At 36.3% G+C, this 19,721-nt stretch overlaps 1 protein-coding gene, 1 long non-coding RNA gene and 1 other non-coding gene across 3 annotated transcripts in view; 2 read left to right on the top strand and 1 right to left on the bottom strand.

The window, feature by feature from the left end:
- Nucleotides 1-1,434: 1,434 nt before the first annotated feature.
- Nucleotides 1,435-9,508, bottom strand: Mterf1 (mitochondrial transcription termination factor 1). Its single transcript, XM_015502335.2, has 2 exons — nucleotides 9,359-9,508; nucleotides 1,435-4,010 (listed from the first exon to the last, which is right to left on the bottom strand). The coding sequence occupies exon 2, from the start codon at nucleotides 3,977-3,979 to the stop codon at nucleotides 2,828-2,830; it is 1,152 nt and encodes a 383-aa protein (XP_015357821.1). The 5' UTR covers nucleotides 3,980-4,010; nucleotides 9,359-9,508; the 3' UTR covers nucleotides 1,435-2,827.
- LOC125611231 lies at nucleotides 5,521-5,646 on the top strand. The gene has a single exon (XR_007341369.1). It is a non-coding gene; the product is annotated as a small nucleolar RNA SNORA28 (small nucleolar RNA).
- Nucleotides 9,509-9,522: 14 nt separating the features above from the next.
- LOC125611215 overlaps nucleotides 9,523-19,721 on the top strand; it is a 15,833-nt gene continuing 5,634 nt past the window's right edge. Inside the window, exon 1 of the long non-coding RNA XR_007341350.1 lies at nucleotides 9,523-9,794. This is a non-coding gene — a long non-coding RNA (uncharacterized LOC125611215). The remainder of the gene's footprint in view (nucleotides 9,795-19,721) is intronic.

Here is a 19,721-nt window from a genome sequence, read left to right as displayed (position 1 = left end):
AACTATTGTTGCTATACAATTTATCTCAACCCAGGTGAAATCCCCATGACCTGCTTATGCCAAAAAACTTTTACCTTCTCTGCCCATCTCCCTCAAGTTCCATATAAATTTGTTAAGATTCCCAAGAGAGGGCTGGGGGTATGGCTCAAGCGGTAGCGCGCTCGCCTGGCATGAGTGCGGCCCAGGTTCGATCCTCAGCACCACATACAAAAATGTTGTCTGCCAAATACTAAAAAATAAATATTAAAAAAAAAATTCTCTCTCTCTCTCCCCCTCTCTTTCAAAAAAAAAAAAAAAAAAAAAAAGATTCCCAAGAGAGATACCTTGGGAAATTCTTCCATACAACTCCAAAGACAATTAATTAATTAATTAATACTTTGTGTTTCAAGCCATAACAATAAATTTAATTCCCAGCAATACTATTGTATCCATAGAATAGAACACTATTTGGCAATAAAAAGGAATGCTGATATGAGCTACATGAATGAAACTTAAAAAGATTAGGTGAAAGTGGTCACGAAATTATGTACGTATGATTCCATTTATATATAATGTCCAGAAAAGCAAACTTATAAAGACAGCAAGATTTAGGTTTTGCTTAGTGCTATGAGGCTGGAAGGGGGAAAACAAGATTGGCTGCCCATGGGTACCAGTTTCTTTTAGAGGATACAAATTCTAAAAATTATAATGTAGTGATGATCATATGTGCTATCTTAAATTGTATAATTTAAATGAATAGATATTTTTGAAACCTTGAATTATATAAATTAATAAATTACATGGTATATGAATTAGATATCAATAAAGCTGTTTTTTAAAAAAATACTACTGTAACTTATTTTTCTTATCCTTGACTGAACAGCTATTATGTACAAGAAATCTTACATACCTTATATACATTGATTTTTACCAACTCTGCACGGTTTTTAATTTTATAAGAAAACAAGTTTAGTGAATTATTTACACAAAGTTAAAGATATATCACTCTGAAGAAATGTCTCTACAAAGATCATGGTTTCTAAATTATGCCAAGCTTGCTACCAAATACCTTACTGGAGATCATTACAATACATATAAATGGCTTTGGGAAAGCAGGCACTTTGTTTCTACCAATGGTACAAATTAGTGGGGTGGGTTTTTGTTGTTGTTTTGAGGCATTAATGATAGCAAATACCATGAAGTTATGTGACTCAATTCAAAACCCATATTTAGAAACCAAATTACTTTGGAAAATAATCTAAAGTAATTAGTCATAAAACTTGTTCCTCCTCTCAGTTGCTATCAGAGCTAGATTATGAATATGTTCAAAATATAGTCATGATCTAATTTGTCATTTTTAAGTCAATGCCTCCAGAAATTCCTGTTTATTTATATTAAATGAAATGCCAACAAAATATAAATATACATGACCACCATTTCTTTAAACTACATTCATTAGGCAAAAATATTCCTTTATTTAGATATTTACACTTAGCTTTTTATCAACACATTTAGATGTCATAAACACTAACATTAGAAATTCCAGAGAAGTAAATTTTAATATAATTTACTCTTATAAGAGGAAGACATAAAGAAATGATAAAAAGACCACATTTTGTGACATCCTCCTTTAAATACAACTAATCAGTTATTAACCTATTTGCTGCTGTAACAAGTTATCAAAAACTCACTGGTTTAAAACAACACAAATTTATTCTGATGGTTCTGCACATCAGAAGTTTGATACTGCTCTCCCTGGGCTAATAGCAAGGTGCCAGCAGCCCTGCACTTCTTTCTAGGGGCCCCAGGGCAGAACCCGTTTCCTTGCCTTTTCCATTTTTTATAGGCCACCTGCATTCCTTGCCTCATGGCTTCTTCCTCCTTCAAAGCCAGCAAAAGTGGTCAAGTGTTTCTACATTCTACCACTTTGACCTCCTATTTGCCTCTCTTTTCCACTTTTTGGGATCCTGTGATTCCACTGAGCCCATCCCAGTTAATCAAGATAACCTCCCCATCTCAAGACCCTTAACTTAATCATATTTAACTTAATCACATCTACAAAACCCATTGCACTATAACATACTCATGGTTTCTGGGGTCCTTTAGGTGGCCATTATTCTTCTATCTACCATAGTTGCCCTTGTCAGGACAAACTCATGGTAAATCCTAGGTTGGGAGACACACTAATGGTTTGAACAGAAAATATGGAATTTGGAACCGAGAAAATCCCTCCTTTCTATTCTGTCAGACTTTTACTGATGAATCATAATTAACTGCACTGGAATAACAGAAGAAATAGCTTGCCATTCAAAACCATGAGGGAAGAAAACTATTTGAATGAATGTCAATTTCTTTTTTCTATGCTGGGGATCAGTGTTGGACGTGACCTTATGAATTCTAGGCAAGCACTCTACCACTGAGCTCTATCTCCAGCCCAAATCTGTTGATTTTTCAATCCAAACAGAAACCACAAAAGCTTATTTTCTGCATTTGTTTTACATGGCATTCAGGAACTACCATTACTATATAGCAGCCATTAATTCAAAATACAGTAGTAGTTAGGAAGACTACACTTAAGCATGCCAATATTGAGTTCTTATGAACTTTTAAAATAAAATACCCAAAGGATTATTACATATATGTTTGTGGTGAAGAAATCAAATTCAAAATTAAATTATATAAATACATTATAAGAATTTTTTAACAAATATTTTTTCAGTTGTAGATGGACACAATACCTTATTTATTTATTTTATGTGGTATGAGGATCGAACACAGTGATTCACACATGCTAGGCAAGCACTCTACCACTGAGCCATGACCCCAGCCCCAAGACTTTTTTTTTTTTTTAACTCCCCAGGCACTGTTCTAGCCGTTTAATTTTTTCCAGTTTAGCTTCAAATCTTTTTTGACTCCAAGATAGAAGAGCAATGTTAGAGACATTCAAGTTATAGCCAGCATGTACCAATTCTTTGATTCGACTTTTTAAAGTACTTATGCTTGAATCCAGAACCCGAGGACTTTCAATTATTTGTAAAATACTAATTTTTTCTTCTATGAGGCAGTCTATTTTATCATTAAACTTTTTATCTGCCAAGAACATCATATCCGGGTAGCTTAAGACAAATTTCTGTACCTCTTCTTCAGTACATCCAAGAGAAAACAGCTTCTCTTTGATATTTGTATAATTTCTTTTGGCACATTCTGTAGAAAGGTCTAGAATTCCAGCTCCTGGACCACATAGCAGTTGCAGCAGTTCTTCCTTGTTCAAGTTGAAAGTTGACTGTAAAAATTTAATGTTAGCTTTCACCCGTTTGGTGCTCTGAATTAAGATGAAAGGATTTTTAGAAATTATCTTCCTGACAAAATCTGTGGGATCATTGTGACCCAAGAACAAACAGACTTCCTGCAAAACTTCAATCATCTGTTTATTCAAATCAAGACTATTGGAAAAGGTGCGAGGGGCATTGGCTAATAATCGACACAGGCATTTCTGGGACAATCCAACTGAGTAGAGGAACTTTATATTATTTTCTAAATTTATATTGTTATTGGACCGAAAAAAGGATTCAGGAGAACGTTCCAAAATATTTACAATTTCAAGGTCTGATGTCATAATCTTTCTCCACAGATCCCACCGTTTTGAAAGACTTTCAGAAGTGCGTGTTATAGCTCGTGGATATCTTGATATGATGCTAGCAATCACTTCTTTGCTAGCTCCTTTGGACAAAAGGAACATCTTTAGGTCCTGCTCATTCGTAACCATTCTATTAAAAACTCCAGGCTGTCGTTTCTTTGCCATGTCAATATCAACTCCCATAGTAAGTAAGTTGTTCAATAGGTCCTCATTCTCCAAAGGCTCATTGTCTCCATTATTACATGTCACACCAAAAAGCCTAAATGAAACTGATTTGAGGATTTCTGCTGAATAGCGAATCATCCAACATCTTGAACCAAAGAAAAAGTTACTTCTCATATACCAGAGGTTTCTTGATGTCATAATGGTCAGGTATCCCAAACCTTTTGGAAAGCTGCATAAAATAACACATAAAATTACACAAATATCTGCATTAAGTAACTAAATGACCATATTATCATCCTACAAGCATCACGGTCCTTTTTATAAGAAAATACCTATACTTTTAGCTCTCCTGGTGCTAATGGTAATAATTCAGCACTCTTCACTCTCTAGCTCACTGCTTCTGTTGGTTATCTGTAACCCAAGGCTGCTATCATTTTTAACATAAAGAAGAATGTGATGGCACCATCACTGCCCTAGAATTATTCTTTTTTTTTTTCTTTCTTTCTCTATTTGACCTTACTTGCCTTCTCTACCCAAAACCAGGAGTCCTTCTCCATCTCTACTTTGTCCTCCTGGTTTCTAAACCTTTGGTTTATTCCTAATAAATGACATTTTCATTTCTGCCTTGTCTTCCAACTTCCCAGGTGTTTGATCTTTCCCTGCCCTTAGATACCAGGCTTCTTTGCCTCTGGTCTCCTATTTTCAACTTCTAAATCCAGCCCTGAAAGCCAATACCTCAGATTATCTGATTTCTAGCTAAATATATTTTACTGGATTTATGCTATCCTTGAAATCCATGCAGGCTTTATAGCTTTAATTCTTACCATATACAGACCTCTGGTCAACAGCTCCTGATTCTAATATCCATCTCATTCACTTTACCTGATTGTCCCCTTGGTTGTAATGCAACAATTTAAAACAATTTTTATGTTCAAAAATATGCAGTTAGGGAACTGGGTGTGTACCTCAGTTATAGAGTACCTGCTTAGCATGTATGAGGCCCTGGGTTTTCAATCTCTAGCACACATGCACATAAATACACACAAAATCTAGTTGTGATAATTAATCCACATACTCCACAATGAGACCTCTCTATATTGCTCAAATTCCCAAGTTCAAGTGATCCTCCTGCCTCAGCTTCCCAAATAGCTGGGACTATAGGAATAAGCCAATGTGCCCAGCTTTATATAAACATTCAAATGCAATTTTTACCATTTTCCTCTACCCTATCACCATATTACACAAGACTAACCCAGGACTGTCTACACCTGTTTGACAACACTTTCAGCTTCTATCATGGGATTAAAACCTTTTTTTAATATTTATTTTTTATTTTTTTAGTTTTAGGTGGACACAGTATTTTTATTTTATTTTATTTTATGTACTGCGGAGGATAGAACCCAGTGCCTCACGCATGCCAGGCAAGCACGCTACCACTTGAGCCACATCCCGAGCCCCATAAAACCTTAATAACTACGAACTTATATATGATTATAATCATAGGTCCCTATTAAATGAGCACCTTCATTCACAGGAAATATTTTATTAGGAAAGCAACAGAAAATCGTTCTTCTATTTCTTAATCTATCAGAGGATTTGTTCCTATAAACTACTTAAGTTCTGAATCATACAACACATAGATTTGTTCCTAAACTACTTAAGTTCTGAATCATACAACACATAGATTTAAAAAAAAAAACAAACTATTTTCTCTTTTTTTAGAATATATGGCTGCTTGCAAGCAACACTCTATGACAGATTACTGAAACTGTCTGATACAATTTGAGCCTGCTATAGCAAGAAAGTGTAACCTATTCCAGTGTTCTCTCTTCCATGAGACAAGCTGTTATATAGGCTTAAGCAGTATTTTTTTAAATAGAATATATGGCTGCAACAAATTTAGTTCTTGATTTCTAATTCCTTACAACGGTATCTTACTTACAGGAGGCATGTCCCTTTGCCCCTTCTCTCAATTATGCATAAAATAGAAAATAAAGATAAATAATTCCAACCCACCACTAAAATTCTTGCTTAACATACTGCTTTTAGGATCAATTTCAATGAAAACCTCTTTGTATGTGTTTTTTCAATTACTCCAATTTGAACAAAAACTTAGATTGTGCCTACATGCTAGAAACATTTCTGTGGCTCACATAGTCTACAGATTCTCAAAAGAACTAGGAAAAGATTCTAAAACTATAGACTCAAGTAACATTCAAACTCAAAGGCAAAGCATTCACAAAGCAAACATCAAACAATAAAAACAAATCTAAACTCTACTGAGCTTACTATTCTTCAGTTCTCCATAACTCCACATACTATTCTATAACAACATTTCTTCCAAAAATGCATTAATTTAGAAATTCAGAAATAAGATCCTTCTTCTAACTCACGAATAAAGACGACCTTTCACAGCTCAACAGCCTGTTCTCTCTTCCACGCTCAAAGGTGACCTCTACTGGAGAATGGGACAGAACACTGTCAGCTAGATATCAGACCAACATCTCTACAGAAGGGTGCAAGATAATCCAATGGAATGTAGGGGGAAAAAATAATAAAACTCTAATGTATTCGTGTCTTAGCCTTTGAAAATGTACACTTCTACATGTTGTATAACGTATACAACATAATGGCACTATAAGACAGGTATGAATTACTATTTGTGAACTTTTTTATTGATAGTATGTACAAGTTGAAGTACTACTAACATAAACAGAGCTGAACAAGGCACAGAACATTCAGCAGAAATTCTAACAGCAATTCAAAAATAAGAGAAAATATATGCTGAGTCTTTAAAAAGTAACAAATCTTTCACAAGTAATTTCATCTATTTGAGTGAAACTCAGAGAGTCACCCATGATAAAAATCTAATTGAACTTTGCTTTCTTCCTCTTCCTCAACCGTCATCAAATCATGTAGATTCAGCTTCATCTCTGAACTCCAATCTCTCTACTTTTTTCTGTTCTCATGCTCTTAAAAGTCTTCATATTCTCTTCCCCAAGCCATACCAGCTAACTAACTTGCTTCTTACACCAGTCACTCAAAACTGCCACAATACTGATATTTGTAAAAGAAAGATCTGATTATGTCCCTCATTCTGTAATTAAAGACATTTTCAGTTCCCTCTCAGAAAAAAAATAGACTCCACCTTCGAAGCCCTCACCACTTAGTTCAAACTACTTTTCCAGCTATCTCTTCTATTATCTTCAATCAAACTCACTGCCTAGCATCATCACCTCTCAGATCTCAGAACCCATTCTAGTCCCCCTATCTTTGCTTAAGCTGTCCTTTCTTTCAGAAAGGTTCATATTCCTGATATCTACCCATCGTAAATAGTTTTCCCTCAAATCTTTAACTTAAAATATTTACTGTTGAAATGAATCACTTGATAATAATTTATTATTACAGAACTGAAATATGAACTGGATTATAACACTAAAATGAAATAGTGACCTCAAAAACTGAATGAGCAGTTCTCTGCTAAACCGAAAATCAATGGTAATTAACAGTACTGACCATTAGTGAACATATGAGAAAACAGGAAAGTCTCAAATACTATTATTGGAGGATAATTTAGCCCCATCTATCACAATTTTAAATGTTCATCTTTTAACTCAACATTTCCACTTCTTTAGAATTAAACAAAGGGAAAAAAGGACAAAAATATAACAATATTGTTATAAAAAAGTATGCCCATCCTAACATTTGCTATAGCAAAAAGAACCCCAAATGCCCACCAACAGTAAAATTATTTAACAAATTGTGGTATGCTATGTGATATAATACCATACAGGTGCTAAAGAAAATCGTAGCATACCTAATGCAATTAAAAATATCCAAGATATTCTCAGTGGTAAACTGCATAAGAATGGATTATACTTTTAAAGGAAAGAAACAGTAATACACACAGCAAAAGGAAAAAGTGAAATTACATTTCTGAAAGATTAATGGGGGCTCTATCATTTCAGAAATATTATGATTTATTTAATGAGTATATGTTATTTTGCAATCAGACAAAAAATGTAAACAAATTAAACTGGTCTAGGGGTGAATTATGCAATGGAAACTGTGTTACCTTTATTTTTCAATTTATAACACAAAAAATATCAGACTTCAAAAATACCAATGATTTTTACATTAGCAGCTCTTCTCCAGTCAAGTACTCATATAATATCTAGCAAGGTAAATAAACAGCCTGTTACAATTTGGATCTGGAACGCCCCAGCAAAGGCCCATGTGTTAAAGGGTTGGTCTCCAGCTGGTGGCAGTTTCTGGAAGGTAGTGGAAACTTCAGGAGGTAGGACCTAGCTGGAAGACATAAGTCAGTGTGGGGAAGGGTATTTTTGAAGGACATATTTTTGTTCCAAGACCCTCCTCTGCTCTAAGGAGCAGTTTTCTCCACTAGGTGCTCCCAGTCATGATGTTCTGCCTCACTCCAAGCCCACAGTGATGGAGCCAAGTGATCATGGTTTACCTCTGAAACAATGAACAAAACAAATCTTTCCTCCTTTAAGTTGCTTTTCTCATGTATTTTGTCATAGTGACTCACACAGCCTAAGTTATTAACTTCCTCAATCAACAAATTACAAAAATAATAAATATTTCATAATTGTCTTCAATTTCTCTCTCAAACTGATTCAATTTCTCAAAACCATATATTAAGGGCTAATGTTCAAACTTAACACACTGAAAATCTCTGTACTTGTAACTTGTGAGGTCTAAGAAATAAAAGAAGAGGATTGGGACTGGGCTTGTGGCTCAGTGGTAGAGCGCTGGGTTCGATCCTCAGCACCACATAAAAATAAATTAAATAAATAAAATAAAGGCACTGTGTCCAACTACAACTAAAAAAATATTTTTTAAAAAAGAAGAGGATTTATGTTCCCTTCTTCTCTACAATTGGCCTATTAAGGGGCTTCTAATGAAAATGGCTAATCACAGGCCCTAAGGCAACACATTCCAGCTGATCTTCTTTTGACACAGCAAGCTAAGTAAATATGGAGTTCTTTGGAACAATGCATTTCTCCCCTTACTGATCTTAATTGGACTTTTCATCCCTCCAGAAAAGCAGAAATCACTGTTTCTATACATGGCACCCCCTCCCCCCAAAAAAAGAAACGGCAAAACACTGCCAAGAATTCATAATAAAGAACAACGCATGATACTTCTGTAAGATGCATTACCTCATGTAAACTGAATATCTCTCAGTCAACTAAGAAGAAAACTGCTAGTATGCGACTAACGTGATGGGGAAGGGTAGTGAAATCTCGAATACATTTTGTAAAACCAGAGCCAAATGCTTCATACACATTGTCTTAACCCCCATGTACAACAACCTAAAAAGTATTACTTCTAAAATTACAAAATCTAAAAGGGCACCCAGACCCCTTAGTTTGCGTAGAGAGTTTGAACCCTGCTTCATCTTTCTTCACTCAAAAACCACAGTAATGACACATCAGAGGCTCTTCTCATCCCTCTTATTCCCCCAAGGGAAGCTCGGCAAGGAGTTGAGCTTAAACCAAAGACACCCAGGCACGCTTTCAAACAAAAACAAAAACCGGCTAGCCCCCATCTCACCTGAACTGTACACAGTAGCAAGGATTACCACAGACGCCATCTACTTCCGCGGCAGGAATCCTAAACTGGACCGAGGAGAGGAAGTGGAGAAGACTAACTTCCTGCTTCGGGCCGCGCGCATATGTGACGTCATCGGCCCTGCGCCCCGACGGCCGGCCGTGCTTTAGTCCTCAGTAGCCAGACTTGAAGAGCCCTGCAGAGGGCGGTAAGAGACCGTTGTGAGTGCGGGGATTGGCGTGACTGGGCCGGTTTTGAGGGCGTGACAGGGCGGAAGCTACCCACAGGCCAACCTGTTTCTCTATCAATGAACCAATTCTGTTTTATCTTCCGCTTAGATTTCTCATATTTGTTGTCACTTTGAATTAACTTTGTTTTGTTGGTTTGTAGGATGAAGATTTATCTTTGCGAATGGAGTCACTAACAATCAGTTTATCTAGTAAGTGAAACTACTTACTGCTTTTCTCCAGGTTTAAAAAAAATCGATACTGAAAAAATTCGAAATGACTCCTGTGTGCATTTCTAAAGTCTACTTCTACGTGGAAGTGATTCCTATGTCTGCATTAACGTTTACCATTACATAAAAATATATAAATTTAGGTATATAAATTGCTTTACAATCATAATGTAAAACAAAATCTATTTTAGGAATCATTAAGTTCCATACTTAAAGAAGGCCTTTGCGACTATGGAGCCACAGTCCTCTCATTTTACAGATGGGAACATTGAAACCCTTTAGAAGCCAGCAAGAGAATGTATGCTTTGGGGATGGGGCTGTAGCTCAGTGGCAAAGAGCTTGTTTAGCATGCTTGAGGCCTGAGATTCAATTCCCAGGACCACACAGAGAGCTGGGGCATGTCTTCTGTGTTTTATACCACATGCCCTCTTGCACTGACAGATTATAAAACATTTCTTCAGATCAGGTAACAGGTATAACTTTGTTTTTGTGATCTCTTGTGCATAAAGGAAATTGGTTCTTCTGAAAATAAGTTTCATATTCCATCCAAATTTTTCTGAGTTCAGATATGCTATAATTACATATTATAAAATATTGAAATAACAATAAAAGTGAGTAATGGCTGGGTTAAGATGGTATGTTATTAATTGGAATTTTTCTTCTATTTCTGCAATGATTTTTTTAAATGTGCTCATTACTTCTAGTAAGAGCAATGACTAATACCTTTCTGTTATTTATGGAGCATTACAAAAGAAATGTATATACCTTGCCTGTATTTTATTCATTTATTCAATGAACATTTATGAAGCACCTGCATTCTAAGGCCCTGCTTCCAGGCTTACAAGCCTTTATATATAGTGGAAAACAAAACAAAGTTCCTGCCCTTCTGGACCTTAGCTTCTCAGACTGAGTGTCTTGTTCCTCTACTTGCTTCTCCCATCTGCCTTCCAATAGTTGACTCAAGTCTCTACTAAAGTAATGAAATTAAGAAAAAGAAAGTGTGATTTAAATATGGAAACATTTGAGGGCTGGGGGAAAGACCAAAGGCAAAGAGTAACAGATGAAGGAACAAAGAGGAAAACAGGATGAAACAAACTCATAGGAACATGGTGAAAAAGAGTTTTTCCTACAGACTGTTCTAAAGTCTTCATCTTTCTGAGTGTTTTATGAAGGCTAAAACAATTCTAATTTTAATTTCAAATTTATATTATCATATTACATCTCCCTTACAAATATTTTTCTTTTCTGAAACAGTGGTATTTTTATATGGTATTTATTTTTTTATTTTATTGTAGCAGTAGATGGACAGAATGCCTTTATTTTATTTGTTTATTTTTATGTGGTGCTGAGGATAGAACCCAGTGCCTCATGCATGCTAGGCAAGTGATCTGCCACTGAGCCCCAGCCCCAGCCCTGGTATTTGTTTTTTAAATGACCTTTCTTGGGGGGGGGAAAAAAAGTCAGTATCAGCAATACCACCACCACCACCTTTTTAATACAAAAGATGGTCACAGAGGAAAGGCACAGACTCTGGAGCTCACCATCCCCAAAATGGATTTAGAACTCAGGAGCTAGGCCAAAAGTCAAGTTCACATGCAGAATCTGTGCTATAGTCTAAATTGCCTCCTGCCATGTTACAACTAAAGACTGTTCTGTTGTGTCCAATGTGCCTACCTGTCTTGCTCTGCCACAGAGGTTCACAGATCCTCATTTGACCACTCATGTTTGAATCTCAGAAGACCCAATTAAGGTCAGAAAGGAAGTCACCCTCCACTGCCCACGCTGTTAATATTGCACACTGATGGGACTCCTGGATTCAATAAAAAATGTATCACCTACCTCCTCATCAACTTCATCTGTCAGCTTCCTACAGTCTCACTTGAGTGCCCTCAGAGGAATGTCTTATCTCTACCCAGGACTCTACCTACTCTCTCTTCTCTTGCCTGTGGCTGTTTTTTTACATATGAAAACAAATGATAAATCTACAAGGTGGTCAAGGTTGATTAAAGCAGTAGGTAAAAGTTGCCCAGAGATTTTTTAAAGTAGTTAACACTATTTATTTTCAAACAAACAAAAAAGATAGCTCAAAACTGCCTTCCTTTTCAAAACAGTTGCTTTTTAACAACCTTACTAATGATTTTACTTCCTGCAAATTTCTTTCTCTGAAAGACTTGCTGAGTCAGCTTTCCTACTCCCACACTCACTACCACAAATGTCTGTGGCAAAGAACTGGATACTTAGCCTGGCAAACTTGCTGATTCTGGACCAATATGATCCTGGCTTCCCATGGAAGTTGGATTGCCAACATCATCAGGACAGAATTGTCCAGAAGAAACAGGATCATCTTTTGAGATTCCATTCAGTCTCAAGTTTAAATACCTTTGGAACTGTTTTATTCTACCACGCTATTAATCACCCTGAAATGATTCTTAATCATTGGTAGAAAAAATTATCTCACCAGAGAGCTGGGAATTCCCCAAATATTCAAAAAAATGAAATAAAATCTTTCTTGTCCAGAATCATCCTTCTTCCTTTAAAGATTTATTCCTTATTATCTATACTGTGGTGATTTCAAATTGCAAATATATTTGAAAGGGGAAATGTATTAAGCCAATGTTGGGCAAAATTTTTATACAAAGGGCCACATAATAAATATTTTAAGATTTGAAGGTCTATGTTGCATATTCTTTCTTTCTTTTTAAACAATGCTTTCAAAATGTAAACACCATTCTTAGCTTGAGGGTGGCCTACCCATGAGCCATAGTCTGCCAACATCTGCACTAAACTATAAGGAGCTACACTCATAACTGTAGCTTAGTGTGTTGACCACTGTATTATAGGCATCCAAAGAATAGGAATCTTAAGAGAAAGAACATAAAAGAGGAAAATATTTAATAATATTTGAAAACACTCATCCAACACTATCTGCCAGGTACTATTCTTATTACTTCACTTATATTATTAACTATTTAATTCTATGATGGAAGTATTAGTATCTCCACTTTACAGATGAAGAAACTGAAATAAAGACTAAGTACTTAAGCTCACACAGGTAATAGAACTAGAAATAGTTCTTACCCTCTGGTAAGAGCATTTCAATTTTTTACTTACTTGCTGCAATCTTGTTAACTTCCTTGTTTATTTTATTTGATTGTGGTGCTGGGCATCAAACCCAGGGCCTCTCACATGCAAGATGAGTGCTCTACCACTGACCTATATCCCCAGCCCTGCCCCTGGGTTTATAAAGAGCAGTTACTCATATCTTCTACCAGTACTTTCATTACTTTTTTTCTTCCCACATTTTTAATTGATGCATTATAATTGTACATAATGATGGGACTTGTTGTTACATATTCCTGTATGCACAAAATATAACAATAGAATTTGAGCAATATCACTGCCCAACACTTCCTTCCCACCCCTGGTCCTTTTCCTCTACTGATCTCCCTTTGATTTTCATTAGATCCTTCCCCCCACCATACCACCTTTCTTTCACTATCTTCCACATATGAGAGAAAACATAAAACCCTTCACCTGAATTTAGCATATTTCATTTAACATAATGGTCTAAAGTTCTGTTCATTTTTCTGTAAATGACAGAATGTCATTTTTCTTTATGGCTGAATAAACTCCATTGTGTATATATACCATATTTTCTTTATCCGTTAATCTGTAGATGTACACCTAGGCTGGTTCCATAGTTTGGCTATTGTGAATTGTGCTGCTATAAACATGAGTAGCACTATAATATGTTGATTTTAGGATGAATAATGAGGAGTGGTATAGCAGGTCATATGGTGATTCTATGCCTAGTTCTTTGAGAAACTTCCATACTGATCTCCATAGTTGTTGTAATAATTTAGAATCCCATCAGTAGTGTAAAAATATTCATTTTTCTCCATTTCCTCCTCAGCATTTATTATTTGCATTCTTGATGAGTCCCCTTCTGACTGGTGTGAGAAGAAATCTCAGTGTAGTTTTTATTTGCATTTCCCTAATTGTTAATGATGCTGAATATTTTTTCATATATTTGTTGGCCATTTGGATTTCTTCTTTTGAGAAGTGTGTGTGTTGAATTTGCCCATTTATTAATTGGGATTTTTTATAGTTTTCAAATACTTTGTATATTCTAGATATTAATCCTGTGTCATAAGAGTAGCTAGCAAAGATTTTTCTCCCATTCTGTGGGTTCTCTCTTCACATTCCTAATTGTTTAGTTTTGGGGGGCAGGTTTTTAATTTGATGCCATTCCATTTATTAACTCTCAGCATTATTTCCTGAGTTTTAGTGGTCCTATTGAGAAAGTTATAGCCTGTGCCTATATGCTGGAGCATTAACCTACATTTTTTTTCTAGGAGATGCATGGTTTATGATCTAATTCTGAGGTCTTTGATCTATTTTGAGTTGACTTTTGTGCAGTTTGAAAGGTAAGAGTCTAGTTGCATTATACATAGCAATAACTAGCTTCCAAGTACCATTTGTGAAAAAGGCTGTCTTTTCAGCAGGGCCCCATGGTGCACACCTGTAATCCAAGTGGCTTCAGAGGCTGAGGCAGGAGGATCGCAAGTTCCAAGCCAGCCTCAGCAAAAAGTGAGGTGCTAAGCAACTCAGTGAGACCCTGTCTCTAAATAAAATACAGAATAGGGCTGGGAATGTGTCTCAGTGGGTTGAGTGCTCCTGAGTTCAATTCCTGGTATTAAAAAAAAAAGCTATCTTTTCTCCAGTGTACATTTTTGGCACCTTTGTCAAGAATCGGATGACTATAAATGTATGGGTTCATTATTATTTTTATTTGTTTTTCCTTTAAATATTTGAATGATCTGGACTTTATTTTGAGACAACAAATGAAGTAGAGGTTTTATTTTGTTTTCCAAATGCCTAGTTAATTGTTCTAAAATTATTTAATGAGTAATGCTTTCTTTGCACAAGTTTATTTATCATGTATTAAATTATTTCTTTACTTGAGAAAATTTACATTTATTTAATGTCAAACAACATTAAATTTTACACTGCAGGGGCTGGGGATGTGGCTCAAGTGGTAGCGCGCTCGCCTGGCATGCGTGCGGCCCGGGTTCGATCCTCAGCACCACATACAAAACAAAGATGTTGTATCCGCCGATAACTAAAAAATAAAAATATTAAAAAAAAATCAAAAAAAAAAATTTTACACTGCATATTAGATATTAGTGAAATGCTCATTATTAACAGGTTTACACAAAGGCATGAAATGAAAAGCAGAATTTTAAAAAAATATTATTTTAGTTGTCAGTAGACCTTTCATTTATTTATTTATATGTGGTGCTAAGAATCAAACTCAGTGCCTCACACATGCTAAGCAAGTGCTCTACCAGTAAGCCACAACCCAGCCCCTGAAAAGTGGAATTTTGCTGAAACAATTTACATTTCATTCAAACTTTATCATAAAGTAAACTAATTACAAAATATAGACAGAAGGAAGTGTTATATTTGTTTATGTTATTTTTTTAAAAAAAGAATAGTCACCTTTTGTTTACTAGAAAGTCTGTGAGAAGTGCTCAGTGCCCTCTTTGAATAAACAAAGGGATGACATAGTCTTTTTTTAGATTTCAGCACATTTGTGTGAGGGATGGCATAACTGACTTCGAAGAGTTTTCTCCCCATAAAACACATTCTTTAAGCAATTAGAAATTTAAATGTAAGACTAAACACTAAACTGGTCAAAGGAGAACACTGTAAACAAGTGAAAATGTATATAATTTACCAAAAGAAAGGGTAAGAAAAAACAAATAAGTGAAAATGTATAGAATTTACCATAAGAAAGGGTAAGAAAAAACATTTTATAACATGTGCAACGAGGAACTTTTCTCAATATTTTCTTCAAATTATCTTAAAGAAAATTATATTTCAGTTAGACACAATGTATTTATTTATACCCTATCAAAAGAACAAAATATTGTTTTTTTTCATGAGGTTAGTTCATTGTACAATTAAAAAAATGTACAAAATAAAGCCTATGGCTTGATTGCTAGTGGCCAAACATGTTTTCAATCTTTGCCCTAATGTAAAAGATTTTTAATCAACTACAAACTGATGCAGAATATCTTTCCTACTTTTCCAAGTCTTGTCAGGAACAATAAGATACAATAAATTTGCCCCACAGGATTTTAAAGCCTAAGTTTTATATATAATGCAACTCAGGTCTATGAAAATAATGTAGCCATATTTACAAATTTAATTCACAAACTGCTACAGAAAAATAGCTGGAAATTTTGTTTTGCTTCTTTCAAATTTTCTCTGTACAGCAGCAGAATTTTAAAACATCTCTCTTCTTTATAATAAATAATTCATTTTAGTATATATTCTGTATATATTCAAAGTTTTTGTATATTTTATAAAAATTCATAGAATTGCAAGATTCAGTCATCTTGTTTACACTGGAGAGCTACAGTTCAACAGAGCCATCTCCTCCAGAGTTTAGGGATAGCTGCATCAAACCAATTGTGACTTTATTTACTTATTAATACTTGCGTGTGGCACTTGGAATTCCTTAGTTGTATTATTAAGACTTGTTACCAATTGCATCTGTCCTCCTTTAACATCTCCTTCCAGGATACACCCATCTTTGTTAGTGGAATTACATAACCATCACTGCCCCTGCTGACAGTAGCACATCTAAAGCTTCTGTCCAGCTCTAGGATTTGGTATGCTTTTATAGTAAATATCCTCATTCGCTCCTCTTAGAGGGGGAGAGATGTTCTTCCATGTTGGGATTTCTCTTCTGATAGGGAGAGTCTCTGGTTGGGCATGCTTGTATGAAGGGAGTCTCTATTGGGAGCTGAAGATATAACTTCCACCTCTGCAGTCAACTAGAAGACATAACTCTCTTGTCTTTCTTCTGGGGTTGGTAGAGAAGGGAGTGAGTTCTCTGAGGAATGAGCTGAGCCTTGAGTTCTTTTGAAGGAGCTCTGTTCCCTGAGTTGTCTCCACGTATTAAAGTGAAGTATCTGCTACAAGAGCATCATCTTCACTAATGCTGCCTCCCATCACAGTCTTGACTGGGAGTGTGAGTTTGAAGTTGGGAGTCTTACTAATGCCCAGAAGATTGTTGTGCACTAATTTTGAAATGATGATTTTCTGAGGCGACAGCCCCACTTACCATCAGACCCACATTGGAGCCCAGGCCCAAGTCCAGGGCCGACCCACTGACCTACATGGAAGCTTAGGCCAACATTAAACACAGGACCACCCTCTGACTGGCAAACCCATTCCTGAGCCCAGGCCCAGCCCACCTCCATCTTGGGACACTGCAGCCATCGCCTACTACAATACAACTTATCAAAATCTATGGGACACTATGAAGGCAGTTCTAAGAGGAAAGTTTCATTGCCTTAAGCGCATTCATTAAAAGAAGAAAAAGTCAACAAATAAGCAACCTGACATTACATCAAGGATGTCCACCAGTTGTTCCATCAGTCTCACTGAAGAACTCACATCCCCTGAAAACATGGGACCTTTGGTATATTTAGCCAGTTAATTGGCAAGACTAGCAGCATTTTCTACACTTCTGAGTTTCCAAGCCAACTGATTTACCCAGTATGAAGTACAGTTGCTAAGATCTGGGCTACTTAGGGTTCCATGTTCCAGTGGGAACCATCCAGAGATGCGAGACAGTTCCTCTTGTTCCCTTGGGATGTGATCGTTCAACCGTCATTCCCCTTTGTGTCTGAGGTTGCTTTATCCCCCTTGCATCTAACGTTTCCCAGAATCTCTCTTAGGCAGGATCAGGTGGACTTAACTCCAGAGAGTATCATAAAATAAAATTATTGTTCCACACATAGAGTTAGCTATCTCTTGGATTGGAATCCACTGTAGCAATATATTGATTAGGGAAGGGAACATCTACATATTCTCCTCAGTTTAATTGAGTATCATAAATATTATTGATTGCATTCTTGCCTGTTTAATTTTCATTGTCTTGATGAACTGACCTGACCACAAAAAGGAGTCTATATATCATAAAAACAATTGATGCAGCACATTTGTCATATGCAGTCTTCCACATTGCTTCAAATCAAAGAGTATATGGATTCAGATGGCTAATAACTATCATTCCACTGTTCTGTTCAGTGGCATAAATGACCCAAAGCCATTTTCATCAACTACCAAGTAGATATCACTCTTTTCTCCCCATCTGTATGGGAGGTTTCATGGTAGTTGGTCTAGTTAATTATGGCCTCACCACTCTTAATTCTTCTATAAGTCTGGTGGAAATACAGCCTAAAAGTTCCTTCCAGGTCTAAAAGGCAGAGATTATATTGAGTGGGAGCTTTGCTCTCTTTGTACCATAGTGGTAGTTGTGTTTATCAAAAAGATTGTTCATTCTTCTTCCTATCCTAAAGATTCAAATCAATGCAAATAAACCTAAATTTTTATAAATTTTAAGTAACTGCTGTCCTTGCTAGGTGCTAGAGAGAAGGCAAGTACTACTTGTCAGATAACCAAAGGAGCGGATATAGCGATGTCCAAAGCAGCCAACTAACAAGGAATGGGAAGCTTTGGGTTACTCCCCTCTAAATTTCTCGCTTCATTACTAACTATAATATCTACTAGGCAACTTATGTCCTCCAAATCCTACTTTGACAATAGCCATGCCAACCAAATATGAAATGTTGCCTGTTCCAGAGCTGCTTCTAAGAACTTACCTCTTAACTTTCACCCGTGAGGTAGATGCTTGACTTTTTCACCTCTGTGCACCTCATATCCTGCAGAACTTAATCCTAGCTGCTTATTAGCATCACCAAGGGAGCTTTTTAAAAATGTTGAAGCCTATCTTTCTACCCCCAGGGATTCTGATCTAATTGGTTTAACATGAGGTCCTGGCATTGGTCTGTTTTTAGTTTTAGTTCAGAGTTGGTTTTTTGTTTGTTTGTTTGTTTTTCCTAAATCCCCAGCAGATGACTCTAATATATAGCCAGAACTGAGAACAACTACACCTTTGAAACAGAAGTTGCTTAATTTTCATCTCCTGGTTAAGTCTCAACGCTAGATTCTGGGCCCAATTCTGTTCCTGTCCAGGGAGAATTCAAGGATTCTTAAACTAGCAGCTCAGCAGCTCAATACTTAGGGCTTAATCCCACTGTGGCCTGGACTCCCAGTTCCAGTAATTATAGGTGGTTGCTATTCATCATGAATAAGCCCTTGCCCCAAAGGAACAGGAAGGGCAAAAGGGTCAACAGTTGCTGGGCAGGCAAAAACAGCAGATGTTTACTCTAGTATTCTCCCACTTCTTTCTGCTTCCTATCCCCTCTGCTCATCTCATTTTAACAAAGTTCTCCCTTGTAAACAAGATCACTTAATGACCTTTATGGATAGAAAATATCTGACCTAAATATCTGTCTTTAGTTATGTCTTATGTCAAGCTGCCAGATATTTCTGTTTATTTTATGACAAACTCCTCCTAATAACCTCTTTCTGAGATACCTCATCTTTAATCCTGTCTTCTCCCTTTTTTAATTGCACCCAGTCAATCCCAAATTTTACTCTTATTTGATTCCTTTTTACAAATCTCTCCATCCACTCATTGTTATCATCCTTAAGTGTAAGACTATTTATTATCAGTGTAAACCAAGGAAAAGAAAAGCTACTTATTTTTTAAAAGTGGAATTTTGGCATTTGAAAATTAAAAACAACCTTTAGAGTTCATAAAAGTACTAATAAACTCTTTTCAAAATTCCCATAAAAGTCTATATTCTTTAAAATATAAGAATGATCAGTGGGAGGGAACTGTGACCATCCACAGAGCAGGCCCAGCGGCCTGCTGAGGGGCAGAGCTGCCCCCCACCCCCAGCGCCTGCCAGGTAGGCGGAACGGTGACCACCAGCAGAAAAGGCCCAGTGGCCCACGGCTGAACAGAGCTTCCAATCACTCCTG

The sequence above is a fragment of the Marmota marmota genome, unplaced genomic scaffold, assembly GCF_001458135.2.
Source record: "Marmota marmota marmota unplaced genomic scaffold, marMar, whole genome shotgun sequence".
NCBI classification, from domain to species: Eukaryota; Metazoa; Chordata; class Mammalia; order Rodentia; family Sciuridae; genus Marmota; species Marmota marmota.
Note: the sequence above shows the minus strand (reverse complement) of the source record. Positions and strands in the feature narration are given on the sequence as shown.